At 34.6% G+C, this 19901-nt stretch overlaps 1 protein-coding gene and 1 long non-coding RNA gene across 4 annotated transcripts; one reads left to right on the top strand and one right to left on the bottom strand.

The window, feature by feature from the left end:
* Nucleotides 1-1476: 1476 nt before the first annotated feature.
* On the top strand, nt 1477-10114 carry LOC136065429 (uncharacterized). 3 transcript variants are annotated; one of them, XR_010627051.1, is made up of 3 exons: nt 1477-1592; nt 1813-2032; nt 9912-10114. It is a non-coding gene; the product is annotated as an uncharacterized LOC136065429 (long non-coding RNA). The 3 variants fall into 3 exon arrangements; XR_010627050.1 differs by lacking the exon at nt 9912-10114 and adding an exon at nt 4688-4886; XR_010627052.1 differs by lacking the exon at nt 9912-10114 and adding an exon at nt 2183-2203.
* A 3172-nt stretch (nt 10115-13286) lies between these two features.
* Nucleotides 13287-18372, bottom strand: LOC111996471 (type 2 DNA topoisomerase 6 subunit B-like). The gene is made up of 10 exons (XM_065768589.1): nt 18254-18372; nt 18061-18169; nt 17763-17846; nt 17575-17601; nt 17028-17136; nt 16873-16948; nt 16277-16297; nt 15744-15940; nt 15372-15516; nt 13287-13807 (listed from the first exon to the last, which is right to left on the bottom strand). The coding sequence occupies exons 1-10, from the start codon at nt 18287-18289 to the stop codon at nt 13598-13600; spliced, it is 1014 nt and encodes a 337-aa protein (XP_065624661.1). The 5' UTR covers nt 18290-18372; the 3' UTR covers nt 13287-13597.
* Nucleotides 18373-19901: the final 1529 nt, after the last annotated feature.

The following is a 19901-nucleotide window of genomic DNA, read 5'->3' as shown; positions in this document are numbered from 1 at the left end:
CCCCTAGCCTAGTCACTATACATGTGGACAATTGACTCATTGACGATTTTGTACATCATCAAGACTTGACAAAATTGACCAAAAACTATTAAACTATCTAAATCTTAAAGGAAAAGGTTGATATGGATAGAAGAATTCCTTACCCCCATGGAAAAATGGCTAACCCATTGAAAAAGACCACGTTCAGGAGTTAATTAAGTATCTTAAGATAAGCTTGAATTTTTTGTCAAAAAAAGAAAAAAAGATATGCTTGAATTTGGTATGAATTAGAATTCACGGAATTGAAGATTCTTCTATTGTTCAAAAAGGAAAATTGGGTGTCAATATCTGTGCACTACAAAAAAATCGACCTGTCCCAGCGTTTTTTTCCCGGCGTTTTTACAAAATGCCGTAATAGATAAGCCTGTACCAGCGCTTAAAACCGGCGCTTTACAAAGCGCTGCAATAGGAGGCCTATAGCGGCGTTTTCCAAAAACGCTGGTATAGGAAGCCCAAAAACGCTGGGATAGGGTTACTTATTTCCCTTATAAGAAAGACCTATCCCGGCGCTTTTGAAAACGCTGGGATAGGTCATTCTCATTCCCTTATTGGAAAAGACCTGTCCCGACGCTTTTGAAACCGCTAGGAGAGGCCTCTCTCCGTAAGGGAATGAGGGACCTGTCCCAGCGCTTTTAAAAGCGCCGGGACAGGTCTTTTCCCATAAGGGGAATGGAGGGACCTGTCCCGGCGCTTTTAAAAGTGCTGGGACAGGTCCCTTCATTCTCGTATAGAGAATGACCTATCCCAGCGCTTTTAAAAGCGCTGGGATAGGTCCCTCTCATAAGGGAATGAGAAAGACCTGTCCCAGCGCTTTTAAAAGCGCTGGGACAGCTCTTTCTCATAAGGGAATGAGAAAGACCTGTCCCAGCGCTTTTAAAAGCGCTGGGACAGCTCTTTCTCATAAGGGAATGGAGAATGACCTATCCCAGCGCTTTTAAAACCGCTGGAATAGGGTTAACTTATTACAGCGCTCCAAAAGCGCTGGGATAGGTCACCTAAAGCGCTGGGATATGTCACTAATAGTGTATTTTTTGTTATTTAATTATATGAGTCTTAATGGATAAACCCACTAATACCCACTAAAACCCATCTAAAATTAAAATAAACAACATAAAATTTAAATTTCTAGAAAATGTCCAAAATAACTCTGAAACTAAAAAAATGACCAAAATACCCCCAAATCTAAGAAATGACCAAAATACCCCCCGAAACCTAAAAAATAACCAAAATACCCTCGAAACCTAAAAAATTGCCAAAATAACCCCGAAGCCTAAAAATTGACCAAAATAACCTTGAAACCTAAAAATGACCAAAATACCCCCCGAAGCCTAAAAATTGGCAAGGTCTTGGTGTCTCCGCTGTCTCTAGGTGAATAAATTTTCAAGCTTTTGGCTTTTGCATGTGGTTTTGGAATCTGGGTTTTTGTTGAATCGGTGCGTGGTGGGTCAGATCGGCCTCAACCACCATCTCGGCCACAATGAAGCTCGATCTCGGTGACTTTGGGTCAGATCGGCCTCTCATCTCCTCCTCCACCTAATCCAAAACGATCCAAGGTACAATCTTTTTTTATTTTTTATTTTTGGTAAATTTTTTTGATTTTGTGCATGTGGGTCTGATGAAAGATTTCTAACCTGGGTTTTGTGCAAGTTTGGATTTTGTTACGTGCATGTGTTTTTTGGTCAAGATTTGCATCTGGGTTTGGGATTTTTAAGGTTTTTATTTTTGAATTTAATTTTTAGTGGGGAAATATGTTTTTCTTTTGAAAATATTTAGGCTTCTGAGGCGTCTTCTTCTACCAACGATGGTCGGAGCTCTCCACCGGTTGAGAACTCGGGTCCGGGTAAGGAATACGGGTCTGGACCTCAAGACTTGGAGCTGCAATCCCCTGATCCGTTGAGCACTGGTTCTCCTAAGCCCGTTGACGCATGCGATTCAGATAAATGTGCGGATTTCGGCAGGGATGGCAAGGTCTTGGTGTCTCCGCTGTCTCTAGGTGAATAAATTTTCAAGCTTTTGGCTTTTGCATGTGGTTTTGGAATCTGGGTTTTTGTTGAAGAAATTTGCTTCTTGATGTGCATGTATTGAGAAATTACTGAACATCTAGCATTACTCTTGCTCTGCACTAATGGTTATTTTATTTCAGTACTGCAGTTTTTGCTTTGTACTGTGCAATTTAGATCCAACTGATTTGTGCTCCTGTCTGTGTGAATGCTGGACCTTTCTTTTTTTGATAATGCTAGAAGTCAATGGAAGTTTTTGATCATCAACATTTGTCGAACATGCAATTGACCCAGGTGGTCAATGCAATAATTGTGTGGTGTCCATTCATTTGTTTCCACTTGAGGGTAGTACTCATTGTTAATTATTGAGTTTATCTTTTTTCAATTGATTTATTTAGTCACCTGGAAGCCCAACCCGTGTATATAGTAGTATCTTGAACAATAAATGGTTATTAGAGACCACTAAGCATTTTGACTCAAGTGATAAATGTGCATTCTTCCATCTGGGAAGATAAAATTGATAAGGATTAAGACGAGTTCTTAAGAGTACTTTTATTGTAGACTTCTTTAAATTTCTAGTAAGTCTTTTTTTTTGGGATAAAATTCTTATAAATGAGAAGGTTGAATGTTGTATGGTATGTTTTATATCCATGGCCACCAATAATAGAGTATAAAACAATATAATTCATTATAGAATCTAAGAGAGAGATTTTGAGGACACGAAGATATAAAAATGGAACATAGAAGACTTAATTAGGTACCCTTCTTTTCCTCTTCACTGATATATATATACACACATGTTAACGGGTACCTTTAGAGCAATGGTTAACACCACTTTTAAGAAAATTTTAATACAGGGTCCATAAGAAATAAGACTTAAAGTTGATATTTGTATGTATTTACTTTGATGCCCTTTTTCTATTTAATCATAATGTGTATATTCTTATCAACCATTGAGCTTATTTTTATATGTTGTTGTCAGCTACTTTATTATGAAATAAATGCCTAAAAGTTAGTTGCAATTAGTTCTTTATTCTCTATTTACTTATTCAGTTGCTAGAGAATATTGGAGTCAAATTCAAGGCATTCTTGATTATTACCCATGATTAAGTTTAGATTCATCATCGATAAGTATATTTATGGTTTGATCCTGTTTATTCATCAAAATTCTTGTTCTTTGTTTGTAAATCCGATTTCACTAGCTTGGTGCTTCCTGCCACGGTGCCCTGCACGAATTAAAACATTATATTAAACTAAGAGACCATAATGGTTAGTAATGGAGGGTTAAATCTTAACTAGCATGAATCATTACAATAAGATTGTTACTTGTGTGTGTGTGTGTATATATATATATATATATAAGCAAGGGAACTAGTGATCATAGATTAGATTATACCTAAAAACTAGGCTTTAATTGATATGCACAATTGACTACATATATGTATAAGTAAGTGAATAGCTAATTGTATTATGATTATATACTAAGTAAGTACAAAGCAATATATGTGGCTATTAGGTGGTTAAGTTATTAGATACATAGTTGTTGGTGTTTTAATTGAGTGCTTAAGGTGTAATTAACCATTGGTGTATAAAGTGTGGATTTAAATCTATGCCAATCAAGGAGATCAAGGATTGATGTGGTTTAATAAAGGAAATTGTGAACTTGTAAGTCCCTATATATATATAGTGTTTTAAGAAGCTTTGAAACTGTGTTGGTGATTTTTTTACGTTTAGGGGGGTATATTTTGGTCATTCTTTTTGGCATCCTTTTAAAAAAAAAAAAACCACGTTTAATGTTGTTCTAATTTGATTAAAAACATAAAATTTATTAAATATATAAAATAGTTCTTCTATTTGAATTCAAAATAAAATTTGTTATTTAACATTTATGACCCTATTTATAAATGAAGTTACCTTTCATTGATGAAGGTATTTTTGAACCACATAAAAGTGCAGTTGAAAGAGGGGAACATAAAAGTTACCTTTCATGACTCAACATTGTCCTTTTAGTTTTGTTTTTCACCCTTTCTTTTTAATGGAAATTAACTGTGAAGAGTTTTTGATTTTATTTGCATTATTATCCATTTTAACAAAAATGTTGGCTTCCTTAGGCACATGTCATTTAAAAACTTGACACAGCTTGGGGTTCTGGTAATTAAGGTGCTTTGGGAGTGATTGTTGGGGTAATTTTGTGTCTATGAGTCAAATTTGTTAAGGATGCAATGTGGACCTAGTCTTTAGTAGATTGATCACAGGCCCTGTGGAAAGTCCCTTTTTTCATAGTCAGCTACATGTATGCTATATAACCATTAATTTTTGGCCCACTAAAATCCTATTATGAACTCATGGGTTGCTTGCATTTTCTTTTCCAAAGTGGGGGTTTGTGTCTGAATTAGATATAGTGCTAAAAAAGAAAATTTAGGAGTTGGGAATGTTCATGAATATGTGGAGCCTTAGAGTTGGATTAATCATGTTTTTTTTCCCTATTGTTTTCTTGGATTCCACATAATTGCTAGCCTTCCCATATGTACAACTTTGACTATGGATGTAATTGTTCTACTGACTAATTTTTTTTGTAATACAATAGTTTTTGTGGAAATTAGTGAAAATGCTGGTTATGTGTTGTTTTTATTTTTATCACTTTTCAGCTACTTAGGCACAAACTCAATTGATGCTGTTGGGCAGGAGAACAAGATTGAATCAACCTTTTTATATATTCAAATGGAGTATTGCCCTCAGTAAAGCATTTAATTTTATTTTCTATCCCAATTCTTTTCATTGAGTCACACTTTCATGAAATATAGTCATTTAATTATTCTACTATTATTCAGTTGTCAATCATCACTGTTGAAGTGCATAATTTATGTAAAGTTTATCCTGAGTTTGTTTGGATGAGTTTAGTTTTACAAAATAAGTAGTGTAAAAGTATTAAGTGTAATTAGGAAAAGTGATACTTTAAAAGCTGTACATGAGTTGGTTGTGAACATAGCATTACGGTTTGATTTTGCTATTGGTATGTTTTTCTCTCTTTTTCTTCTTGATTTTGTTTCTTCTTGATTTTGTGCTATGAGTTTATGGTGAATTATACATGAAGTAGGCTATATCTTTTATGCATTTCATAGGTAGACATGAAGTAGTATATTATTTTTATAATGAAGAGTGTTTCTTGTTTATTAGCTGATTAAGATTACTGTTGAGATGTATCTAGTATCATGTTAAGTACTAGTTGAAAGTGTAATTGTCAACCTAATGCATTTTGTATTATTCATTAAATGCATTGTCATAATTAGTGTTGTAGATCATGGACATTGAGCTTAGTTAAATCAGTAGATGCAAGGAATTATTGCCTTATATTTTGCTTTGAAATTTGAGTGAAAATTAGGTGTAATAAGAGTATAATCTAATGTATTTAGTTGAAAGTATATTGAAATACCTGTGAATTTAGCTCATTTTTGTGTAAATAGTTTGTTGGTATTGTATTTGCTATTGTAAATAATTATAAGTAAATACATTTAGTTTGTTGGTTTAATGTGGTATTGTATTTGCTATTGGAAAATATGAATTGTGGTTCATTATAGGTGTTACAAAATATGTATTGGAAAATATGTATTGTAGGTACATTTCGGTGCTATAAAATTAAAATTTTTTTTTTTTTAAAAAAAAACAAAGGACCTATACCAGCGCTTTCAAAAGCGCTGGTATAGGTCCTTTTAAATTTTATTCATTCAAGCTTTATACCAGCTTTTTTAGAGCACTGGAATAGGTATAGCCTATGCCAGCGTTTTCAAAAGCGCTGGTATAGGCCTTTTAAATTTTATTCATTCAAGACCTATGCCAGCGCTTTCGAAAGCGCTAGCATAGGTACTACCTATACCAGCGCTTTCGAAAGCGCTGGCATAGGTTTCAAAAGTGCTGGTATAGGTTATATTCACATTTTCATAAAGGCTGTCCCGACACAAGTAAAAACGTCGGAACAGGGTCTAAAAGCGCCGGGACCTATCCCAGCGCTTTTGAAAAGCGCCGGGACAGGTTCGCGCGACCCTATCCCGACATTTCAAAACCAGCGGTTTGAAGCGCCGGGAAAAAAAACGCCGGGATAGGAATTTTGACCCTATCCCAGCGTTTTTTGGGGCTATCCCAGCGGTTTTGAAAACGCTGGGATAGCCTCGTTTTTTTGTAGTGGTGACTTGATGCCAAAGTCACTATTAGTGTAGACAAAGGGCAACTCAATAAAGACGAACAATATGCATTGGCGACTTCCTGCCACTTCTTTGTTCCCCTCTCAGAGAAAGAAAGGGCAAACTGTGTTACCATACACGTGGCAGCTTTGTGATGGGTTTGGACGATTATGTCAAATACCATCTCTATCAGCCAATTAATCACCTTTGTTTTGGATTTTTACTAGGTGATAGATTCCCAGACGAGCCAGCTAGCCCATTCATAGATACTCGCATCATGATTACTATATTAGTCAAAGCAAACCCATAGCTTATTGAGACATTAAGCCACTTAAGCGTAGGTCATGGAGAATGTAACAAATCCCCAATATTTTGTGAAAGGCCATAACTAGTGGGGCAAAGAAAAAGAAGGAAAAGAAAAGAAAATTCGATGTTTGACCCCACTCTATAAGCAATATTAGAAAAAAGGTATGAAGCTTGGGCAATTCATGACCTTTAAGCCTATAGCCAGTACGAAACTTGAGGCTTGAGCAATTCATGACCCTTAAGCTTATAGCCAGAGATCATGTAACCCTTTTTTATTTTTTTATTTTTAGTTTGAATCAAGTAGACATCCCAAATTCACGCTGTTTGAACAATGTAGGACTTTTATGACTTGTTTGGATTGAGAGAGATAAAGAGGGAGTAATGTAGAGTTGGCAAAAAATAGATTTGGTTTACCTTCATTACTTTTTTAATTAGACATGTCCTTTTATTTTAAATATACAATGACAAGTGGTAATAGATTTTAATCATCACCTTTTATTTAGTTAGTAAGTAATGTAGCAATTTCACATTAAAACAAAATGGAATTCATTTTTAAAAAGTACTGGAAAAAAATACTTTAGAAGAGAAGACTAGAAGAATCCACAACAATCTTCATTTTTTTTATTGAGAAAAAAAAAATCATCTGTTACATTATCTTTATTTAGAGTATGCCAAAATATCCTATCAAAAAAAAAAAAAAAAGAGTATGCCAAAATAAGATCTACCATCATTGTGTCAACCAATAATGACAATGACAAACAATTAAACTATAGCCGTGTCGACAATCTGGTTCTGAACAATCACTCCACCAATAGTGTAATACAAATTAACCACCTCAATTCCAAACCAAAAAAATTAAAAGTTGGACCAACTCAAGGTCATACTGCTATGCTCTATTGAATTTTCAGAAACATCATGGACAGGCAAAGCAAGCCATAATATAGTTTACATCCATAAGCATCTATATTGGTGAAGCCATAGCCTGCGTTTGGATAGCAAGTTTTGCTACTCAAAGTAAAGTTGTGTTTTACCATTTTTTTTTTTTTTTTTTAAAAAAAAAAAAAAAAGAGTATGCCAAAATAAGATCTACCATCATTGTGTCAACCAATAATGACAATGACAAACAATTAAACTATAGCCGTGTCGACAATCTGGTTCTGAACAATCACTCCACCAATAGTGTAATACAAATTAACCACCTCAATTCCAAACCAAAAAAATTAAAAGTTGGACCAACTCAAGGTCATACTGCTATGCTCTATTGAATTTTCAGAAACATCATGGACAGGCAAAGCAAGCCATAATATAGTTTACATCCATAAGCATCTATATTGGTGAAGCCATAGCCTGCGTTTGGATAGCAAGTTTTGCTACTCAAAGTAAAGTTGTGTTTTACCATTTTTTTTTTTTTTTTTGGCCGCACTTTGTTGACTTTGGGGGGACAAAATTTACTGTGCGTGCACTGTTTATGCACTGTTCACACATTATTCATGCAATATTTAATATTAAAAGTGGGTCCCACAACACTATTCACACATTTAAAAATTATTTTGCTACAGTGTTTTCAGCAACAATCAATTTTTATCAACTTTCAACAACAATAAGTGCTATCCAAACGGACCCTATAATTTTAGCTATTTGACTTCACTAAAAACTACTTTATTTATTTTACCTTTTTATTTTACAAAACATCTAACATCAGTGGTTTTATTTTAACTTTCAACACAATAAAATAACATAAACAACATAATAAAATAATAAAAAACAAACACCACAACCACCTCCACCAACAGCCACAACCACCCCTCTACTTTGGCAACCATAACACAATAAAAAAAACAAAAACAATAAAAAAAACAAAACAAAACAAAACTATAAAAAAACAAAAACAAAAACAATAAAACAAAACCACAACCACTAGCCATGACAACCAACCATCACAACTACAACCCACTGCCACAACCACAACCATAAACCACGAAACCGATAGCCAAAATCCACAAAACCCGCTGCCAAAGCCAAAATCATCCACCACCACTACCATAACCAAAATCAACCACCACAGCCACCAAACCCATATGAAAACACATATAAAAAACCCAATCATAGCAAAGAGAGAAGAGAGATGGGCAGCGACTTGGGTTGGAATAGGCAAGGTGGGTTTGTGGCAACTGCGCGAGGCGAGATTAGCAATGGGCAGGGGTGCGGGTCGAGCTATGCAAAGTGGTCGACAAGGTGGGTCAGAGCTCGGCAAGCGAGATCAACAAATGTGGTGACTGGGTGGTTAGGCGAATGTGGCGACAAGGAGTAGAGAAGAAAATGGAGGACTGAGGAGAGAGAGGGCACGAGATGAAAAATGAGAAGGAAAAAAAAAAAAAAAAAAAAACAAAGGAAAAGAATAAAATATTCCTACTAGTGTTAGAGGGCACGAGATGAAAAATGAGAAGGAAAAAAAAAAAAAAAAAAAAACAAAGGAAAAGAATAAAATATTCCTACTAGTGTGAACACTACAATAAAATAGTTTTTTATTTTATTTTATTTTATTTTATTTAACCTTTGAGCTACAGTGCTGGCAATGCACAAACATCTTTGGCTGTGCACTGTAGTTGAGAAGCAAATCTTTTGATTATAGTTACACCATTGCAGCCCCAGTAATGCTCTAACCATTTAGTTGGCATGTAAAAGAGTACTATCTAAAGTCTATCCATGCCCATTATAATATTGCCAATTGGTGATTAGGTGGCTGAGCAAATGTGGCGATGAGGAGTAGAGAAGAAAATGGTGGACTGAGGAGAGAGAGGGCACGAGATGAAAAATGAGAAGGAAAATAAAAAAAGAAAAGAATAAAATATTCCTACTAGTGTGTACACTACAATAAAATAGTTATTTATTTATTTATTTATTTATTACTAATGCTCCAACCATTTAGTCGGCATGTAAAAGAATGCTATCTAGAGTCTATCCATGCCCATTATAATATTGCCAATTGGCGACTGGGTGGCTAGGCGAATGTGGCGACAAGGAGTAGAGAAGAAAATGGAGGACTGAGGAGAGAGAGGGCATGGGATGAAAAATGAGAAGGGAAAAAAAAGGAAAAGAATAAAATATTCCCACTAGTGTGAACACTACAATAAAATAGTTATTTATTTATTTAATACTATTTTTTTTCCTTTGAGTTACGATGCACAGCCATCTTTGGTTGAACACTGTGGTTGAGAAGTGATGTGCATTGATAATAGCTTAATTTTGCATATTTATATCATTATTAGAAAGTATTATCATACTTATTTTGAGTTAATTCATGCATTTTATATTTGGTTTTGAAATAATGTTGTATAATCAATTTTGTGCTTAATTGAATTTGATTGCATGAATTTGTCTTTTATAGGAGAATGGAATTAATAAGTGGATTTATGCAAAGAAGAAAGATAATGGACTTTACTTTTACAAGGATCATTATGAAGTCAAAGAAGGTCAACCCAATTAAATTTAAGTCCAAGGAGTAAGGAATCGAAGGAAATTTGCACCAAATTCAAATCCAATTCGGATTAGGATTCCAGCCTGCACATCAGTTAATATTTTGGGCATTACTTTTGGCTCAAATGTCCAATCAAGATGATTCAAGTTGGGCAGGAGATTTAACTTAAAGAACTACAACTTTGTACTTTACCAAAAGTCTGAATTCGGACGTTAAATGGGCCAAAATCATTGGTTAAGTGAAGCCTAAAAATTTGAAATTTTCTCCAAACAGGAATTTAACTTGTAATAAGATTCCTTAACCTATTTAAAGGCTCTTTAGGCAAAATTCAGAGGGGGCTGAGGCTAGTGCTAGGGCTGAGTGCTGAATGTATAGAGGGCTAAATTTATAATTAGGGTTGAGAATGAAATCTTGTTAAGAATTATCAGTAATATTTGTATGATTTGATTTTTTCCCACAATAGTTGTTTTTTAATGATTTAAATTCTTGGCGGAAATACCATTTTCGTCCCTACATTTTCACACGATTCCCACTTTGGTCCCTAACTTTTTTTTTCACCGATTTTAGTCCCTATTCTGGAAAACGCGTCTTGTTTTTGTCCCTACCGTTACATTAGAGACGGAAATTGCACAGCTGGCAAACGGAATAAATTAAAAATATTAAAATAATACCCACAAATGCCACGTCATTTTTTAAAAATAAAAAATTAATTTGTAAATTTTAACTAAATGAAAAAAAAAAAAGGAAAAAACTGAAATAAAAATAAAAACTAAGAAAATTCAAAAACCCAAAAATAAAAACAGATCTTCCTTCAACCAAACACAAACCCAGCAACTGACATTTCTTCCATCTTCAGAAAACCCAAATCCAAGCTAAGGCTAAGAGGCCATCGCTGGTGAGAATAGCGACGGCTTCGCCGAATGCCTTGTGGTTGGTGGGCTTTCCACGGCGGAGATAAGCATTGTCCATGCAAGGGAGATCGTCTTGGATGAGAGCGGCGGCACGGTGGCATCGACATCGACATCGGCGACTCCTTCGTGGCCAACTCCTCCGCCGCTACTGCTCCTCCAACTCAAACCCATTCTCCGTCGCTACCCCGAATTGTTAGGTCTCAAAAAATCCCCATTCTTTTTCCATTTCCGATTCTTTCCCTCTCGGCGGAGTCATAGTGTTTGCTGTTTTGGGAAATGGGTTTGATCGGCGGGGTCTGTTGGTCGGTGGTGGTGGCGGTGGTTTTGGGATCTGGGTTTGATTTTGGTAGTCGTGGCTCATGGGTAGTCGTGGCTCTCTGTGAGTGAGGTGGTCGTGGCTCGCCATGGGTGGTCTTGGCTTGCTCTGGGTCGGTTGGATTTGATGGGTTGGCTGGGTTGGATTCGATGGTGGCTGGGTTGGCTTCGATGGTTGTTGGGTTGGTTTAGCTGGTGGGTTTGTGGCTCGGATTCGATGGTGGGTTTGAGTTCTTGGGTTGTTGGGTATGGAGGTTTGGTAGTGAATTTTTTGGGCTTTGCGTGGGTATGAATTTTCTGGGTATGGAGGTTTGGTACTGAAGCGTATGGATCTTAGTGGTTTGCGTGGGTATGAATTTTCTGGATTTGTTCTTGTTCTCCTTCTGGGCTTTGAATTTTTTGGGGTTTTGAAAATGGATCTGTTGGTCGGTGGTGGTGGCGGTGGTTTTGGGATCTGGGTTTGATTGTGGTAATGGTGGTGGTGGTTTTGGGATCTGGGTGTGATTATAGGTTTATTGGTTTGTTGGAGATTGGTTTGTTTACTGGGTTTGTGGGTTTAATTTGCTGAAGATTTGGGTTTGAGTTCTTGGGTTGCTGAGTTTGAGTTCTTGATTTACTGGAGATTTGAGTTCTTGATTTCTTTATCCTTCCTGTTAGCATTTAATTTAATTTTTTCTTCTTGATTTCATTTATGTTCTAGTGATTTGGGTTTGAGTTCTTGGCTGCTGGGATTGATTTGGGAAGAATATGAAGAATAAGTTGTAAAATGAAGAATAAAGTTATAAAATGAAGAACACTAAGAACATTAAGAAATTTTTTTTAATTAAAATTTTTAATTAAATTAAATTTATGATTTTTTTAATTTAATTTAATTTTTAAAATTTTTTGACATGATTTTTAAAAAAAATTAAGATACTGACATGGCATTAAAAAAAAGCCAAATAATATTTTTTAATAATATTTTAATGGTCACATTAGCGTTACGTCAGCTTCCGNAAAAAAAAATCCTTCCTCACAACAGAAAGACTTATATATAGTTATATACATTCTGGTTCATGCCGTATGAGATGCAACTTGTATGTTAACCCTATAAGAGGGGACAAATTTGTTAATTTTATTAAAGTTTTTCTCAAAGCAATGCATGTTCTTGATAACTCAATTTTCAAGTTCTCTTGATTTTGTTTGACAGTAAATGCATCAAACCCTGCAACAATAGCAAGAATTTACGGTTTGATTATAGTGCTACACCATTATGCCATTTGTTAACGTGCAAAAATGTACCGCTTATATAGACTTTGACTAAGGCAATTACATATAACAACACAAACACAATGCATAATCCCTCATAACCAAAATAATTTTAGATTTATAATCCATGTGTTAGAAAATTAGGAGAAATCATTTTTATTTTGAGCATTTTAAAAAGGACACAGTTTACCTCTAAAAACTAGTTTGGCAGAATCTCCTCCAATCCATTATTTAGCAATTCAGATGACCATCTATGTGTATTTTAGTCACATGACTCAATTAAATTATCTAAACAAATCATAATAACTATTTAAATAATTTGTGATTAAAAATATGTGTGTATGCTCAATTTGACTTGTCATGTAATGGGTTGGATGGAATTTTCTCCAAACTAGTTTGAAGGAAAATTCTGATCATATAAAAATATGAACTTCCGGAGCTCCCTTGAATGAAGTGTTGACCTGCTGAAATTTGAAAATTCATAGATTTATTGTTGTAAAAAGTAAATTGTTATAATGATAACTGCACATGTTAGAAAACCCTATACACACACACACAAACATATAATTGTAGACGAGAATAGTGACATGACATAAAAATATTAATGCATAATAAACATCAACATTATTTTCTTACCCACTACAGTAGAAATTTTAAAGACGTCATCTACTTGTGAGAGAGAGATTTACCTTGAGGGCGTGGGCACTTAGAAGAACTCCGGCATGCTTTTCCTTCAAATCATCCAATGCAAGTTTCACTGATTTTTTTATAAGATTTCTGTCAAGTTGAGTTTTCCTTGCTGATGGTATCATATCTTTGGCGACAAGTCAAGGAAGAGGCATGTGCACAGTACTTATGTCCAAATTTCTTTTTTTAGTTTCACATGTCTATGTTGTTTTCTTTAAAGTCTACAGAAAAGATATCCAGTGAAAGAAAATTTTAAATCCGTAAAGGGACTTAGGCCCTGCTGACCCCCCTGTGCCAATATATTAACATATAGTGCAAAACACTCCTACATACCTACAAAAACGCATAAATATATGCATATATAAATGTAATGGGAACTACGATCAGAAAGCATAAAAGGGTTGACATTTAGCCATATCAGAAACTTAAGCTTCTTTACAAACTTGGATATTGATCATGGTAACAGTGGAGGACAATGTCAATATGAGCAGATGGTGGCAAGCCTTCCCATTCCAGCAATGCATAGCCATGTTGGTTCATGATACTACCCAAAGTCAATCCATAACTTCTCCAGTCAATGCTAGTTAATGCCTTCACAGATGAAGGGGGAATTGAACAAGGCGTGAAATCTTTAAAACACAAAACCTGAATACAAAAAATGATTCACAATCATCCAAATCCTTTATGAGGAGAACCCAGGTTCAAATCCCCCCACCCACCACTTATCGAAACAATTGAATTATTCCAATATTATTAATCTATATTTCCTCTAATGAACTTCATTGGTCTTGAAATTCTTTCTTCAGATATTTAATTTGAACACATCACATCATATCAAAATTCTTCTATGCTGAAATTCATTTGCACATGGTTTGGACTATATTAACCCATCATTCCAATATGATAAAATAGCATACCTAAAGACATGGTATAAGTATATTACCAAATTCAAAGTAGATTATATTTTTGACAGTAGATTATTGAGTAATAATTCAACAGCATCTTTTGTAAATTTCATATATATGAGCAAGTTGTCTTGGATTGACCCAGGGGCATTATAGCCTAAGACACCTACCTTTCTTCCATCCCAAAAGTCATTCACACATGGTTTGGACTTCGGACTAATATACTAATCAATCATTCCAGCATATGATGACATTAGCATACCTAAAGACATTGTATTGCCCAATTCAAAGTAGATTAGATGGTTAACACTGGATTAACTTCATAATAAATTCAACCGCATGCTTTTGTAAATTTCATATATATGAGAAAGCTGTCTTGGATTGATCCAATGACAGCATAGCCTAAAAAATGCACGAACCTTACTGCATACTTTGACAAATTTAAATAAAAGGAAATGTGAAATCCATGAAAATGAAGGAAGTAAATTGTTTCACAAGTTTCCAAGAAAGTTGTCCAACAATAGGAATGGGCTTTAATCCTTCCACTTTCCTATATCAAGGTGGGAGCAGAGATTGACAAAACTCTAACCAATCTACAACTTGATCAGATGATATTTTTAAAGCATATATTATGGGAATTGAACTTGAGTGACATCATGACAACGTAAGAGCCTTACTAGTCAACAAAGTGATTCATATGTTGATGTCTGATTTGCTTGATATTCAATAACCGTTTGGCCTCTATATACAAACAAATCCTAAAATTCAACATCTTATTGCACAGACACATTTGTATAAATGAAAAGGAAAAGAAAAAAAATGTTGATTGATAACATCCTTGCCACTGACATATTTAGGCTCTCTGGAACCAAAAAATTAATATTTCTGAATTAGTGCTCATAGATCTTACTCTATGCCTTTTGTACCTGATCGTATCATGGAACTAACATTTTTTTGAATAAGTTCATGGAAGTTACGTCTTCTGTCATTATATATTCGATCAGGAATTAATTTTGAAGAAAAATCAAACCATGAGCTATAACAGGTGTGGTAAAAAAAACAACATTTTACAAATATATCTAGCACGCAACTTCTGCATTCAGTGGCAAATGAATTTATAATCATAAAGTTCTATAGCAAAAAAAGGTTACATAGCTGGGCTTTAATAATTCTTATGCAGAATACAAGCAAATGCAAGTAATCCAATTTCCAATCAGGCTTCACATTTTAACTTGATATATTTGATAGTTATTCTTTGTTATAAAAGAGCTGAAATGGTGTAAAATTGAAGAGAAGAAATGTACCTCACTTTTAGCACCACATGGTCTGAAGCAACTACTGGTTGGCTCTGATATTTCACTTATCAAAATGACAGCTTCCATCACCAGTCCAGTATTCCTAAGGCCTTCTGTGCAGCATGCTATTCCACTCCCAACCTTGAGATGCTCCCTAACCAGAGGTTCATAAATAGATAGATCATCAAGTAGAGGCTTACAAATTATTGAAATTAATATTCACATGATTAAGCATGCAATATTTTACAAAGAATAAAGCTAACCACACAACAATGGAAATAATAACTCTTGCCTGATTCATCCTCTTTTCTCCTGAATCAATGCAAGTGGAGCCCAGAAGATAAATAGGAACATAAGCATGAATTTGGTGTATGAACTTACAAACTGGGAAAGCAAGAGCCACACTTTTTATTTGAGCTATTTCCATGCTTTAAAATATAATCTTCAAGGCCTGACTTCAAACGTTCAAGATTTGAGGCTGAAAAATGTAAGGGATTGGATTCATTTGCCAGAAAGACATTTTCATATCGCAATCCAGAAGCATCATCATGTTCAACTACCAATTCATACGCAACATTCTGGACAAAATATAAAGGTTATCAATTAGTTAGTGTCATTGTGATCATCACAACTAGACAAATTTCATAATCCTTCTCTTATTGGATGTTAAAAGTATGAAATAAATATTACACAAAATTAATCAAGCTCAAAGTTATAAGAGGAGATTTTCTAGCAGCATCAACAATTTCTTAAAGGTCACCATTGTTTATCCCAAAAAAAATAAATAAATAAATAAACATGTAAGCCTTAAAAAAAAAAGTAAAAAATTTCTTCAGTTCTTTTCATGAAGTACAAGATAATTAATAACATGAAAATCTTTATTACGTAAAGCAAGAATAGTAAATAGGACTCACAGGAATCTTTAGAACGAGCATCTGCAAAACCAATAGGGAACAGATTAGAGTAAATAAAGAGAAAACTGAAGAAAAGGTTTTCAACAAGCACTTGATGAAGAAGTATGGAAAGTGAGTTAATTAAGAAATGTAAACATTGAAGCAATCTATTATCAATCAAGCACTTGACAAAGAAGTATGGAAAGTGAGTTAAGAAATGTAAACAGTGAAGCAATCTAGCTATTATCAATCAATTAGAACAAAAGACACCATATTCCAATCAACTATGATTTTAAGGATCCTCAATTTGCTTTAAAAGTGCATACAACACTTAACGTGATTCAACCACTACTAGCCCTGAAAAACAAAAGAACTATGTCCCAGCAAGAATAATACTAAGTCACTGTGATCTCAAGTCCTTTCTTTAATCATTTTCAAGACCATGTATGTGTTTTTTTTTTTTTTTTTTTTTTTTGGCAATACAATATTAATTATTCAAAAGTTGACAAGCAATCTGATCAGGTATTTGCAGATAGTCAAAAGCAAGTAACAAATTATAAACCTACATTGTTTGACAGAAAAGAAACAACTGAATCTGCAGAATAGGGATAACAGACCTTTTGAAAGAAACAATTGATCTCCGCCACTAAAACATCAAGACTTTCGGAGATGGAAAGACATACTTCAGTCCCACTGAAAAAAAAAATTATCAAATAATTATGACAAGGTAATCTATAAATCAACAACTTAAAAGTTCAATTAACTTGCATGCCTGAATTTCACACCATTCTTAGGGTTTGGAGGTAGCCTAGTCAGCCTCCTGGCAGATGCACTTTCTTTTAGATTTAACTGATAATTAAATACCTCATTGTCGCATATGCCTGCAATCTCCCCAAATAAAACTAGCAACACTAAAATAAATGCTAAACATTTAAATGAAACGAAACAGTATATATAGATATATATGAATTCAAATAAGAATTTTCAAGGTTGCGTTTGGAAACTTGAATTTGGAATTGGATTTTAAATCAATAGATTTGAAATGCCTTGGATTTTGATCACTCAAATCCAAATTCACATGCCCAAATCCCGCTATCCAAAACGCACCACAAGAATCTGGCCTTCTCAGTTCCAAGAATTACTATAATTCATCCACATGGTCAATGGAAATTAACAGATAACCCTAAACCAAACATGCATGAAACACAATCACGAAGTAATTCATAAACAACCTTGCTCATGGTACATAAAAGTAGTTGTTTTCAGAAAAGTTATTATATCACATCAAAGCACAATTCCCCTTAGAAAACGAAACTTACTAGTAGTTCTGACAGAAAGCACTCCATCTGCATCACAATGCCAGAAACCAATCAAACCACCCATCAAACAATCGCATATAAACGAAAGCATTTCTCCCCACAAATTCAAATAACTATACAGTTTTTCCAACAAGAAAACGACTACAGCCAATGTTAGCATTAATTGAACCTCAGTTCTCTCTACTAACCCCACTTTTCGGCGATAGCGGCTTCCCTAGGAAACTTCAAGTCCTGAAACTCCTCCAGGCAGCTTCCAATCCCGGTATCCGAAACTGCTCATTACGGAGAAAAAAAAAAAAAACCAAACCTCTTAGAAATTCACTTAGCCAAAAAAGGAAACGTTTATCGACAATATTCGAATTAAAACGACGTAGTTTTAGCCTCTGTTACCTTCTCTGCGACATTATGAAACTATGAGCGATTTTGCAAATTTATCACAATACTCAAAGTAAAATCAAATTAATAGAGAGAGAGAGAGAGAGTTACTTGAAATGCGAAGAAGGAGAGGATCGGAATTTGGAGAGAATTTGAGAATAACTGAGAGTCTGCATAGATCTCCGGATAATCGGCATCTTTGAATGGCAGAAGAAATTAACTGTAAGCAATAAGGATCAGAAATGGCTTGCGATCGACGAATAAATATGAGATTTCTTTTTAGGGATTGGAGAATTTGACTTACATGCAGACAGATTGGGTGAACTGAAGCAAACTCCATTGGAGAGAAACTCTGTGGAGGAATTTTCCCGCGCGATTGAGAGGAAAATTTGGGAGCCGAAGGGTGATTGTGAAAAGGCGAGAGACAAGGCTAAAACTGAATTGAGTAACATGGGCCTGACTCAAACTTAAATATAATGGGCCTGCGGCCTCACAGCCCAAACTTGCAAGGACGTTTATAGTCCTATCACAATGGGGGTAAATTGAACTTATTTTCCCAAGTTTTTCCACTATTATTTATTACACTCATATACAGAATAAAAGACTTTGTATTTCTTAAAATGCAAACTGTTTAAATAGACCTCTCCCGAATAATTGAGAAAAAAAATACTTAAAAAAATCTTGAATTTCATAGTATACCCTCCACTTAAACTATCATCCACACCCCTCTATTAGGAAATTTGAAAATTTTCAAAGTTTTCTTTTTTTTCCTAAATAGGATTTTTAGTGCATTTTTTTCAATCATTTAAGAGAAGTTGATATAAATAGTTTTCATTTTAAAGAAGATGTGTGTCTTATTACAAAGTAGAGAGGAGAGGAGGTTAGTGTACTAACAAAGAACTTCAAGGGAGGCTAGTGCAATTTTCCCAATCACTGAGGAAAATATTTACCTTCAAACATTTTGTAATGAATTTTTCTCTAGCCCACTATGTGGCAGTTGAATTGATCATCCATGTGTATTTTTAGTCTCGTGACATTTTTAATGAATTGTGTGACTTGATTAAATAATAGACATATAAATCGTTATGTAGTGAGTCAAAGAAGATTTCTCCAAACTTTGTCCAATCAATAGTATCATTTCTAGATAGACAAGGATTAGTTCCCTTCCCGTTTGAGAAATCTCCTCCTACCTACCATGTAATGATTTATAAGACCATTTGTGTGTAATTATATTAAAACAAATCACTTTTAAAAAAAAAGTCAAATGACTAATTAATAAAGTCATACTCCTACTACAGAAACTACGCATGAATAATTTCCTCCGTCACCATTTAATAGGTTGGTCAAAAATCAAAAGTCCGCACCCATTCCCCTTTGTTTGCCTCTCTCTCTCTCTCTCTCTCTCTCATCCTTACACATGAACGAATTCACATTCCATTTTCCCATCTTTAAACAAACTTTAAACAAAGGCAAGTCAAACGTCAAACTAGTTGGGCCACCGGTTTGCTTTCCATGGAGATGGAAGAATAAGTGGACTATTTATTTATTATTAATATATATATATATATATAGTATATTTTAAGAATCAAGAGTAAGTGGACTATATAGTATAAAACTGTAGTGAGATTGAAAACGAAACTGAGTACTTTGAAGTATTGGAAATTGGATTCCTGACTTTGGTCATATTTCCAATTCCAATATCAACCCATTAATGATGCGATAGACCCATGTCTAAAGTGGCGTTGTTGTTGATTCTCTTGTGAGTGCCATGTTGGCATGTTTACAGATAGTTTTGAATACTATTTTGTCACATAATTAAATTAGAAGGATATCAAAGCATAATATTAATTTTTTTCCCCTTCCAAATGTAATTACCCGTAACCAAAACTATAATGCAGTTCCCTGATCAAACTAGGCTGGTCATATTATAGTTTTGTTTTACCAACCTCTGT

Source organism: Quercus suber, unplaced genomic scaffold, assembly GCF_002906115.3.
Source record: "Quercus suber isolate HL8 unplaced genomic scaffold, Cork oak 2.0 scaffold_967, whole genome shotgun sequence".
Taxonomy (NCBI): Eukaryota; Viridiplantae; Streptophyta; class Magnoliopsida; order Fagales; family Fagaceae; genus Quercus; species Quercus suber.
This window is presented reverse-complemented; position numbering and strand designations above follow the sequence as displayed.

Excerpts from the sequence above, each read along its gene's own strand:
- LOC111996471 (XM_065768589.1), bottom strand. The coding sequence starts at position 18,289 with ATGGAGTTTGCTTCAGTTCACCCAATCTGTCTGCAT. Across the intron at positions 16,298-16,872 it reads TCAATTGTTTCTTTCAAAAG|ATGCTCGTTCTAAAGATTCC; the intron begins GTCTGTTATCCC and ends TTGGTTTTGCAG. Across the intron at positions 13,808-15,371 it reads CATGTGGTGCTAAAAGTGAG|GTTTTGTGTTTTAAAGATTT; the intron begins GTACATTTCTTC and ends TTTTGTATTCAG.